General features: G+C 42.0%; 1 protein-coding gene across 2 annotated transcripts in view; it reads right to left on the reverse strand.

Moving 5' to 3' along the window:
• The window catches only part of IL1RAP (interleukin 1 receptor accessory protein), a 333093-nt gene that overhangs the window by 155619 nt on the left and 164317 nt on the right, over positions 1–13157 (reverse strand). For both annotated transcript variants that reach the window (XM_077487541.1, XM_077487544.1), the window contains exon 2: positions 2138–2202. In XM_077487541.1, the coding sequence (XP_077343667.1) occupies positions 2138–2201 (64 nt within the window). In that variant the 5' untranslated portion in view covers position 2202. The remainder of the gene's footprint in view (positions 1–2137; positions 2203–13157) is intronic.

Consider the following 13157-nt stretch of genomic DNA (forward strand, 5'->3'; position numbering starts at 1 on the left):
TTGCTTACAATATTCACCTTTAATGCATATGCTCTAATTTTTATTTTTATTTTTTAAAGTGCTGCTGCTTTTGATGCGATTTTGACATGATTTCAGGGAATGCCTGTGTAAACTTGAGGTCTATGGACCTCAATTCGCATCAAATGTCGGAAAAAGGTAATACAGGGACTATTTTGAAGTTGATGCGACTTGAAGTCGCACAGATATGAATGACATTCATTGGAAATCATGGAGTACAACTCGTCATGCAACTTTGCAGTCCCGAGTCGCAGGACAAGTCGCACAAGTGTGAAAGGGACCTCAAGTGTCGGGTAGTTCACTTTGCTCCCAGTGACCTGGTGGAAGGGGAGTGGAGCACAGGCGAGTATATGCTCCAGGACAGGGATCTCTAAACTTTCAAAACAAATGGCCAGTTTACAGTCCCCAAGACTTTAGGGGGGGCCAGAATATGGCAGTGGAAGTTGAAAATGTCCTGGCATCAGTGAGAGTAAACAGAGCATCTTTGGCGTTAGGGGGATGAATAGTGTCCCATCATTGGTGTCAGTGGGAGGAATATAGCACAATCCTAGTTGTCAGTGGGAGGAATAGTGCACCATCATTGGTGTCACTCGGAGGTATAGTGTCTTGCATCAGTGGAAGGAAAAGTGCGCCAAGGGCTGGATAAAGGCAAGCAAAAGGGTCCCATCCGGCTCCTGGGCTGCAGTTTGGAGACCATTGTTCCAGGAGATTAAGAGCCCCTTTTTTCAAGGGGAAAAAAGGGTCACTTTTAAACATTTCTATGCTTATTATTATTATTAATAATAATAATAATAATCCCATTAACTAGATGAGAAGACCTTAGGCCTCATGTACACAGCTGCTTCTAAACGGACGGTTAGGAGCAGTTGGGCATTTTTTTTTCAACTGCTCCTGAACTCTCCTTTATGTTATTTTATCAGTACATGTACACAGGGTCGTTTATAGTTGTTTCTAGGCAGTTGAGTTTAGAGGACTTTTTTGGAAAGCAAAACAATTTGTTCAGACACTGAGTTTAGAGGCATTTCAAGTGCCAAACCCTTCTAAACTGGGCTAAACAGGTCTTTCATTTTTGCCCATTTTGAAAAAAATATATGTTTATTTTCAAACGCTTCTAAACGCAAACGCGGCTTGTTAACATGGCAAAATGGACGTTTTAAATGTGGGTTACTATCTGTCAAGTTAAATTGTTCAGGAGAGGTCGTAAAAACATTCTATATATATTAAGCCATAGATGAGATGTGAATAGAGGGAGTCAATCCCCTGAGGCACAGTGTCTGTAGGTAGCCCAAGCTGGGTGGATGCCTGCTGATGGGACACTGTATTTAGGTTGTACCACACAGAAGTTGGGGTTCAATCAAAGTAATATTTTCTGGGTAGTCTGTTCCCAACAAAGCAGGCAGCAGACTGAGAACATGCAGATACTGGAACAGATGCATTCGAGCTGTTACCTCCTGTGCAATGCCTGGTGAGCCTCAAGAACACAGCACTTAGCCTATGAAGTCTCTGTAAACCTCCATATAGTCCATGCAAAAAAAGGAGAAAGGCTGGTGCCAGGAAAGTCAGCTAAAACATAGATTTTATTATTGCATGTGAACAGCACTCAAAATGAAAGCCAATACGTTTCGGACGTCAGGCCTTAATCATGGCTCAACAAAATGCAGGTACTATTCCATCCATTTTTGTACTGTTTTCATCCTCTTTGGATGCAGTATTTTATAGCAAGGCAATGCTACACACCAATCCTGTGTACCGCATTCCTGGCCCTACAGACTGCTGACTGAATGCAGCATAGAACAAAAGCAGCTAATGTGCACAATGTCCTTTCTTACACTATATAAAGAGTTCAGCTGGAAACTGTCATGAGTTTGTGTGACAGTAACTAAAATCTGTACCCAGGCATTCCCGTAACTTGTAATTTAGTGGGAGATTACTCAGTATTACATTACAGGCTCAATAGAACTGTTTAATGAGAACTAGATCCAAAAATAGTTAAATAAATTTGTCTTTGCATAAAATATAAAAGATAGCACATCCATACTATGCTCATCTAATGATGGCTTATTAAAACACACTATGACTGCAAAAGGTCAAGAAATTCAGTTGTCAAGATATTACTTACCACTAAAGCAATCTCTTGGGAACGCAATGAGAAATAGACATGTTAGAAGGAAACCGAACTTCATCCTATAAAAATAAACAAAATAAAAAATATTTAGCCCAGTATTAAACAACTGTATAACTGTATTTTTCGTTAGTCACGATTATGAGTATTTTGTTTTCATTATATTGTTTTGTCCCTGTGGAAATGCATTAATGAACACTAGTAAACAGAAAACCCATAAAATCTAGCTGTGTCACTTAGGGCCCATTTACACTTACAGTAGGGGTTCGGCAGAAACAGACAGTTGAAAAAGCAAAAAAAAAAAAAGCAAACAAGAGTGGCAGGACTGCCTCCTGAGCGCCCGAGGATCAATTCACAGTAAATTGCTTCTTAGCGCATGGTCCTGTGTAAACCTAATTATTAAAAAGGTAGTCAAAATGACTGTATGACAATATTGCTAGTCTAACTTTACAGAGCATTTTTTCAAGTTATTTTTTCACAAATTCGTTTTGTTGCTTATAATGTATTATACTAAAAAACTGTTGCAATTTTTTGGTGGATTTCCAATCTTTTTATTTTATTTTTTATATTTAAATAGAAATGCAATTGGTCTTTGGATAATATTTGGACAACCAACCAAAAACAATTCTTTTTTTTTAGGTAACTGGTATCACATCCATACACATACCATCACTGCAAGGACCTTCGTACCAAAGTGCTAGACTGTATACAGCTTCAAGCTTTGGCATTTAATACTCGAGAACAGAAATATTTAGGATTCTGACACACCGCAGATGTTCATCATCCAATACCATCCAGTTTAACAAGTTCAGGTCACAAATCAGGTGCCTCTGGATTTCAAATGGCCTCAGAAGACGTTTGTGTTACACTGGTATCAGAAGAAAGTTCAGATGGTCAGGCTGCTAAATTTCACCACTGACCTTTCATTATTCTTATCTGTCCAGAAACGTGATTGACTGTTTTAATATAGGCAATGCCATTTTTAATTGTATGCCCTTTTTCCCCTTCCATACTTGATTTGTGTCATTTTCAGAATATGATATTTTCTACAAACCTGCTCCACAGAATATACTTGACTTTGGCGTTTGTGATTTCGCAGCTGATGTGGTCTTTGTGAAGCATTGTGGGGTATCAGAAAGGCAATCTTTGTATTGGATGGGGCAGTGCTTGTTGTTGTTTTTGTGTACACTGTGTGCATATACAGTCTCAGACTGACTATTTTAAATCCTTATGTTGTTAGCATTAGTAAATAGAGAGGAGAGTATAATACTGTATATTTACTTCTTTTAACTTATTTTAAAAACATTTCTTCAGTTAGTTCCTGGTTACCATGCCTAGACAAATTATGTCATACATCCCAGGAGTCTTCAGGAGGGGAGGAGGGGTTTTCTCAGCTAAGCACACCCTGCTGAATGCATGCCTAAATTAAGGGCAGAGGGATTCCAGGAAGTAAATGTTACATGAATCAGCTGCCCTTATTCAAGATGGCCATGGCCAGAAATGCTACGGGATTATTTTCCAAAGTGATTTCCCAGATAAATAAAGCACATGGATGGATGGGGGAGTTTGCTTTGAATATTGAAAATTAAATAGTGTTTTTTGGTTTATGGTGCACAGATTAAGTGTAGTTCCACTGTAAGATTTGGAGAATGGAGAGTGGTGTCGGGGTAATGAATCTCCAGTGTGTATGCAAACATGTTACATCATCAGTGGCTGCCCAGAAAAGGCAAAGTGAAGTGGAAGGGATGGGAAGCACAAACCTGTCAGAAAGGGCAAAGTGTGCATACATTACGGCAAAAGCTGCTGCCGCGTTCCCCCTATAGTTCTGCTTTAAGATGTCCTCCCTACCCTTCCTTTTCTATATGGCAAGTTATTTAAAGCTGAACTCCCGCATAAGCAAATATCATCTAAATGCAAATATTTTTTGTGTATTCCTTTTTTTGTAAAAGGTATATTAAGAAATATATTTAAGTAATTGTAAATACTTACATATACCCAGTGAAGTAAACAGCCTCAGATGGTACACGGAGATGAAATACTATTACATGTTTTATTGTTTATCTGCAGTCTTCTCTTCCCTACACTTCTTTAAATGGGCAGATCATGTTAAAATTCATCTGTCAGCAGCACAGAGGAGGGGGTGGAGAGGCTGTAGTTACAGTGTGTGAGAGCCTATTGGATTGCACACACCCCTCTCCACACAGCAGAAGAACTGTGTTCTGAATAAACAAGCTGCCTCCTGAGCTTTGCCTCAAATTTATCTCATGTGCCAGGAAAACTTCCCATTAGTGACTCATGCTGATAACAGAGGAACAAAGCACCAGAGAGAAATGGCACTTAGAGCTTTGGAGAGAGAAGTAAACACTACAGATATATGTGCTCAGATTCCATGACTGTGATTTCAACCTCTAAGTTTTGTGCCTGGAAGTCAGCTTTAACTGAAACAAAAATGAGCATATGAGGTGTTGGGACTAATACGTACGTGCCTTTCAGGTCAGTGACTCACTAAAAAAGTAAAGAAGGGTATGAATATTAGCCTCAAGATATGCATCTTTAAAAACAAGTTAGCAGCTTCGATATTATTGTCCTCAGAGATTCCCTTTAAGGGGGATTTACAGCAAGGAGTTAGCTCAGAAAATATGCATTTACTGTAGAGAAAGAGAAACCAAGTAGTAGAGTCTCCAACAGGGGCTGGACATCACAAAAGTAGAACCGTTCATTTTTGGCTGGTAAGACCAAGAAATATGTGTTTTATCCATGGCTTTTTAGCATTTTATGTCTGGTGTTGCACCATTTAAAAAGCGAATTACTGGCAGTTTAACCCTTTCACTGCTGCTAACTACTACATCAGCAGCATCGTTGACATGCAAATAAACTCCCAGCTGTTATAGTTTACATTTTTTTATTCTCAGCTTTCCAGTAGAAGTGACCCAGGAGGCTGTAAAGCCATCCAATCACTTCTGCAAGCTCAGGAAGACACTGTTCTCTTCATCTCGACAGCCGTCATCCAAAAGGAACTGGTATAACTAGAACCATCGTGGCAGGTGGCAGGATAGAGAGGTTCACCAATCTCCCCTGAAGAATGGCCACAGACATGGTCAGCTCTGAACATGCCTAGGTTTAAAGGTGTCAATCTGTATTTGATTAGTTTTAACAGTTGGTGCTTGCTTGGCTTTTATCAGAGAGCAGAGGTTATCAACACCCATGTTATAGCAATAAAAGTTAAAAAACAAAAAAAGTTTTAAAAATGTAAAAAATTATAACAAAGACGGCAAAAGCCTCCAGCTCCAAACTTGCAAACAAACGCATGTTTTGTTGTGCATGCATATGAAGAAAATCATAGCACCATACATATTAGGCATCTCCATTAGGGCTGGCCCTACCATGGGTCCTGCTAGGGCCACAGGACCCAGGTGGCACTAGGGTCGTCTTTCACATGGGGCAAATGCCCCAGGCCCAGTCACTGTTATGGGGCCCAAAAGGGATGCCCCTGGAGCCCACACTGCCTGCACATTAGGGGCCGCCCCACAATGCCTGTAGTCCACAGGGAGCAGGGCAGACAGTGGGGCTGGGAGCGCCACTCTGTCTCAGACCCCGGTCCGATGCAGTCTGCATGGAGGAGAAGGCCGAGGCTGCAGATGCACTGTGAAGCTAAGTACTGGGTTTGGAGTGGGAGCAGCAGCGCTGACATCCCCAAGCGCAGATCAGATGCAGAGTGAGTTGACTGGCAGGTAGGTCCTTTCCCCAATGTGATGGCTGCCTGTGGATTGTCTTATTGAGGTGGCACTGACTGACACTGTTGAGGTGGCACTGTTAGGCTGCACTAGTGGGCTCTGTTAGGCACTGATAGACTGCACTAGTGGGCACTGTTGAGGTGGCACTGACACCGATAGGCTGCACTAGTGAGCAGTGATGAGGTGGCACTGATGGACACTGATAGGCTGCAATGGTGGGCACTGATGAGGGGTGCACTCATGGGCACTGATGGTCACTGAGGAGGTGGTACTGGTGGGCACTGGTAGGCTGCACTAGTGGGCTCTGTTAGGCACTGATAGACTTCACTAGTGGGCACTGTTGAGGTGGCACTGACACTGATAGGCTGCACTGGTGGGCACTGATAGGCTTCACTAGTGGGCAGTGATGAGGTGGCACTGATGCACACTGATAGGCTGCAATGGTGGGCACTGATGAGGGTGCACTCATGGGCACTGATGGACACTGATGAGGTGGTACTGGTGGGCACTGGTAGGCTGCACTAGTGGGCACTAATGGACACCGATAGGCTACTCATCGGTACCATCGGCACTGATGGGCTGCATTGGTGGGCACTGATAAGACAGCACTGATGAGGTGGTACTGATGGGCACTGAAGAAGTGACACTGATGAAACCTGATAGGCTGCACTGGTGGGCACTGATGAGGTGGCACTGATGAACATTAATAAACTGCACTGATGGACACTAGCCTTTTCATATATTACCATAGCCTGTCGATACAATACCCTAGCCTGCCCCTGTACTGCCCACCCCTATACAGCCCTATCCCAGTGGCATATCATCCATGGGTGCAGCATATTCACTGCACACAGGCCTCGAGAGGTGAGGAGGGGGCCCACCGTGCTGACACACACTGCACCTATGAATGGCCTAGGGTGCCAAGATGGGGGAGCGGCATCATACTGGTATGTCAGAATTTTGACTATAGATGATGTGCTGTTGCATACAAGTCTGACTTCCTGATAAATGTAATTTTAGCTTTAATTATCAGGATATAAAATAATGTATGAGGTGGGTATGTTTTTTTTTTTTTTTTTGGGGGGGGGAGGGGGCAATATTTAATTTGTGGACCCAGGCAGCACAATGTCTTGGGCTGGTTCTGATCGCCACGCATGCCAGAGTGAGAGAAATAATTCTATTTCATCATCCAAGCCTTGTAAAGTGCCGCCTACAAACAACAACTTGGGGTAGTTGTCTGTTTCACAGGCAGGCACAACTTGAGGCTTATACTAATTGGTATCTGTTTACTTATCACAATCTAATCTTTCATAAACAGTATTACAAAAATAAAATAAAAAATTGCCTTCAGAATAAGTTTGTGAGCACTAAAATTAACGAAAGTGTATTTTATACTGAAAATAGATAGATGTAGATTGGATAAACTGTATCACAATTATAGTGTGATATTTTATTACCAATTCATATTACAGGGTTTCTGTTTCAGAAAAATATATGTTTTGGGTCTAAAATTGGCATTTTAACATGTATGCATAAAGTGAAAAAAAATTTCTCTAGCATTAAAAGGTTAATTTCATGCATGTCCAACTAGTAAACAAAAAATAAATATAATATATTAAGACCATAACAAAACAGTCTCAGATGGACAAAAAATACAAAACAGCAGCCAGCATAAACATTGTAGTAATCCACCAGAACGATGCAACTGCACGGCCAGGCACAGCCAGGCATCAAGGTATCCCTCCCATGCAGGGCAGATAACACAGCCACAGGATGGACATCAGGATTCCTCCTCCTCTTTACAGGAGTCCAGAGTTTTCACAGATCATAAAAGACTCAATAGATCAAAGAGTCACCGCCATAAAAATAAAACTCTCATGGTGAAGTATGTAGGGATGAGCAATTTATTAAAATCCAATGCAAAATACAGCTGTCTTTATAAAAATCACAGATAAAAGTCCAAAAATCCCATAGCATGCTTATGGCATCAGCAGACCACCTTATGCATTTCAGCCAATAGGCGGTCTTCAGAGGTGTGATCCACTAATGCAAGTGCGCAGTTAAATACATATAGGTTGGAACTCTCAATACCACACATGTAACGTCCAAAATCACATGGGCCAATAGATAGATGGCCAAACAGGAAGGAGGAAGAATTCATACATCCATGTAAGGGCTGCATATGAATTTTCTACTATGTCCAAATAGTAGCTGCAGATAACAAAGTCCATGAGTTCATTCACGCCAGCTCAGTCCACTGGACTGGGGTAAACACATGCGCATTATTGCTTGTTACATAAGGGCAGCCATTTTTTAGCAGAACGTCGCAAGGCACCTCAGTATGATGCCACATGTTTCACTGCAAGGCAAGTGCCATCTAGAATGTGTCTTCGAGGCCACGCCTCCTAAACATGTTGTCTATGGCATTGTGAATTTAAACTTGCGAGAAGTGTCAACCACATCCTGGCTCTCTCCCTTCCTTATACCCCGTGTGACGTCACACAAGTGCCAGCAGGTCCATGCGAGTGTGTAGAACGGAGAGTGGTGTGGGCACATAGGAGGTTTAGGCATGCTGAATGTAATGTTATGCTGCAAGTCCTAGTGAGCCAACCATTCGGTACGGAGCAGGAGAGGAGGCTATTGTGGAGCTGTACATGCTATGAAACACTGGATGTCAGTGAGTGCAAACTTCATGTTACAATTTTATCTTTTTATAAATAATAATACACTAGGGTAGGCGTGCGCTTTCTCTTGCTCTATACATTACTAAATACCTTGGAATGTCTACTTTCAAAAAAGGGGTCATTTGGGGGGTATATGTACTTTCCTAGCTTGTTCGGGTCGCAAGAAATGAGAGCTTAAAGACTCTCTAACTTTCACAAAGCCAAATAATATCCACTAAATTGGGTTATTTTTACCAAAGATATGTAGCAGTATAAATTGTGGCCAAAATTTCTCAAGAAAAATAATAATACGCAAAATTTTATCACAGAAACAAAAGAAAAATGTGTTTTTTTTCCCCAAATTTTTAGTCTTTTCTCATTTATAGCGCAAAAAATAAAAAACCCAGAGGTGGTCAAATACCAAGCTCAATGTGTATGAAAAAAAGGACAAAAATTATTTGGGTACAGTGTTGCACGACTGAGTAATTGTCATTCAAAGTGTGAGAGTGCTGAAAGCTGAAAATTGCCCAGTTGTCAAGTGGTTAAAGAAGAACATATAGGTCTGTGAGAGCCAGAAATCTTGCTTGTTTGTAGGTGACCAAATACTTAATTTTCCACCATAATTTTCAAATAAATTCTTTCAAAAATCAGACAATGTGATTGTCTGGATTTGTTTCCATATTTTGTCTCTCATAGTTGAGGTATACCTATGATGACAATTACAGGCCTCTCTCATCTTTTTAAGTGGGAGAACTTGCACAATTGGTGGCTGACTAAATACTTTTTTGCCCCACTATATGCATCCAGACTCACAAAATAGAAGTATGCACGTGAGTGTTTTTTTTTTTTTTTTTTTTAACATCTTTTACCTTCTTATGTCTATTGGCACATCTGAGGAAGTAAAGCGTTTAGCAGTAGAGATCACTTTTGTAGCTCTCCCTTACCATGTACCATTTCACAGTAGGTGTTACATGGACAGGAAAATAGCCTTGCGTATCTGGACCTTACATTTAAAGAGCTCCTGTCATTTCAGATCCATGTTAGCAGGCATCCAGCCACCTGCTGCCACCATGTCACTTGTTGTGTCACTGCCGCATCTCCAGCCATCCTATTAAAGTGAACAGGACTGTCAGTGAGTCAACAGCGTTTCAGAGGAGGAGCCTCTCCGGGACAGAGATGACAGTTGGTCTTTAAAAGTTAAGATTTAAATCGAGTTTATTTCAATCAAGCCTTTTTACTAGTGATTTAAAATCGACTTGATTTAAAAATCAAATTCACCCTGCTGATGTGTACTGATTTCTGTTTATATCAACAGCAGCAATATTTTCAATGCCTATATAAGCATTTGTGATATCCTATCTAATATCCATTCCTCAGCATATGATGTAAAAAAGAAAAAAAAAATGTTTTAAGGTGTATGCATCGTTAGAAAGCAGACAGCAGTTTTGATTTGCAGGATTCATCCTGCGCAGCTTTGTATAATTACATTCCATGCCCTGGAGTGTCAGGGCCAAATACCCATGAGAAACCACAAAGGATTCACACTAATTCCGGACCTAATATAGGTCACTACTTTTGGTTATAGAAAATAGGAGTGCACAAACATGTAGCGTTTCTCCATAGCCGCAGGATAGCAGTTAATGGAACCCTTATCAGTAAGATAGATGTCCTTTTACAGGGGATGCGAAATGACAAACTTGCCTTGGTTTGTTTATCTCCTAGTGCAGATTCTTTTCTATACCTGACAAAAAAACTAGCAATTCTTTTATGTTTCCTTCCAATTGTTCAATAAATAGAAATACAATTCTGAACACAGTGAGTTTCTGAAATACCGTACTGTGGAATTTAGAGGTCCTGGCATGAGGAAAAAAAAAATAGTATTCGAAAAACGATAATGCGCAGTGATCTGTGTAAGGCAGATATGTGCAAACATTGCAGACAGTGACTCCTCCAATTCAAGCTGCTATGTGCACCTTGGCAAAGCTGTATGTCAACCGCCCATGTGATATGTGATGTAAACTATCCCATACTGTATGTGCTTCTCTGGTGTTTTCATATTCAAGATTCGCAGCCCCAGCAAATTTTTGTGCAGATTCATTTTTTTTTAAACCATAATGCACTGCTTAACCATTGAAAGGTAGCCAGCATGCTTAGAAGGGCCAAAAAAAGAGGGCTTTTTGATAAGCCAGTCCCTTTAAGTCTTGTTTAGACTGCTGCGCTTTGGCCGTAGCACAGATCGCACATTTCCATGTGTTTTTTGAATGCAGGACTTTTGGTGCACTTTCATAAAACGCACATGTGGAGATCCTAGGGTGTGCAAGACCTTGGATACCTTAAAGTAGACTGAGCCAAAAATTAGAATTTTTTTTTAAAAGCTTTAACATGCAAATGCAATTTTAAACTTTGTCTTTTTAAACATGCAGCTTTGACTAAAATAATACCTTATGATCGTGTCACGATGGTTCTTGTTAGCCCTTGCTGTTATAGTGTGATCACGGTGCTGTCATCCTGTCATATAGGCCTTTGAGACCATAGAAGTGACTCTGCTAACATACATTATGCATGCATGGTGCACCGTTGTTGCTATTAGTAAAATGGTCCAGCACAATGATGTACAGCTGATGCTGAAGGGTGTGCAGGAGAAAAGGAAGTTGCGCAAAAGGACTGAAGGAGGTCACAAGCACCAAAGTGCAAAGCAGGGCCAAAAAAAAAAAAAGTGAAACATTTGGGATATATGGCACAAACTTTGCTCTCCAATATTTGTTCAGGAATCAAATTATGCTTTAGTTATACAATCTTTCCCCTACATTTCCACAACAAAACACAAATAAGGAGACATACGATAGGGAGCTTGTTTTTTGTGATGTTTTACTTTGTATTGTCTGCTGCCATAACACAGTATTGTACACCTAGGTTCACATCTATGTGGGTACGGGACTGCGTGTAAATCCCATGTGTCATCCCCTCCACAGCAAAAACTTGCACATTCAGGCAGCGGAAAACACAGTGTATTTTCCCATGCACAGAAACTCATTAGACTATGCGGTTTCTGTGCTGCTCCAACTTTAGAAAAGGTGGAGGGACCCTCTCCCTGTGTTTTTCACAAATGCAGCTGCCAGGAAACCACAACAGTGTAGACCTAACCCAAAGATACAATTTTCTACATTTGTATGAATGCTCTTTCTATATATTTGTTGTGCCAACAAACTCTTTAAAGTGGTTGTAAACCCTTACAGACCACTTTTTGCTCCATTTAAGGCTTACCTGTAGCTACCCTGGATATCCGTGCCGTGCAGGTTTAGGAGATATCCCCTGAATGTGCCAATGTCATCGGCTCAGGCACACTGAAACAAACTGAAGCAATGACATGTATGTGCCGTTGCTTCAGTGAGTGTGCCGTTAAAGGCGGCTCCCACGTGCATGCATGGGAGTACTGTCATCGCGACTCCGGCCAAATCTCATCACCGGAGCCTCGATACCCGGAAGTAACCCGGGGAGTGATGTCGCCAGAAGTGATGTCAGCTAGGGACGGGACGCCTCTTCCTCCACCCATCTGGCAGCGGGGTTCGAAGCAGTACATATCCCGCCAGGATTGGGGGGAAAGGGGGTGGGAAAATCCTCAGCCACTTACACAGGTGGAGGAGCCGGCTCCCATCACGCTCAGCACTGACTGTGCATGGTAGTCAAGCAATAAAAACATGCAGCAGCACAGTGGGGACAGTCTAACAGCTGGCCATACTGACACTCCTGCTCCCGGCTGTCTTCTTTCATTATATAGGTCTGCTGTGATCCTCTTCCTCCTCTGTAAACAAGAAGAGGGTGGGTGATGTTATGACTCCTCCATTCCTGCACAGAGAGAGCTGGCTGCTAGGCTGGCTGGCTGCTATCCAATGACAGAGTGGGCAGGTCACCAAGGGCAAGGGGCAGCAAAGCATCAGCACACATGTTTCTATAGTGTGAGGCAGCTGTGGAATCATCCCTGCAAGCATAACTGAGTACTGAGGGGAGCAACTGGAGCAAGTCCTGCAAATAGGTTAGTATAGTATTTACAGTATAGTGTCAGCAGGGTAAAGCCCAATTTTCTACACTGGCACTGTACAATATATATAGACCAGTCTGTCCACTAACACCATACATAATATACAGACCTGTACCCTGACACTGTACTGTACAACACCATACTATATGGTATACACACACCAGTCTGTATATAATGTACAGTACAGTGTACAGACTGGTCTGTATATAATGTACAGTACGGTGTCAGTGTATAAGCCTGGTCTGTACCTAACACCCTGTACTGCGCCCTCTTAACCCCCTGTGCTGTGCCCACCCTGTGTTGCCTCCTCCTTCAAACCACGAGCTGTCATCTCTACCCCCTGGTCTCCCAATGACCCTCCCATCCCCATCCTCTTCCCACAGTGATGACAGCCTTTTCCATCGCAACTCTCCCACCCTACAATCCCTATTTCACCTCACCCTCAACTACCTTGCCATCACCTACCCCTCTACCCCCCCCCCTCTCTCCCAACCCTCACCCAGCTCCCCAACAACTGCAAACCACCCCCTTACCTATGCCATAGGTATTGGTAATTGGCGAGTACTTTCAAAAAAGTATCG

This window comes from Lithobates pipiens, unplaced genomic scaffold, assembly GCF_037356315.1.
Source record: "Lithobates pipiens isolate NorthernLeopardFrog02 unplaced genomic scaffold, aLitPip1_a1.2 Scaffold_18, whole genome shotgun sequence".
Lineage (NCBI taxonomy): Eukaryota > Metazoa > Chordata > Amphibia > Anura > Ranidae > Lithobates > Lithobates pipiens.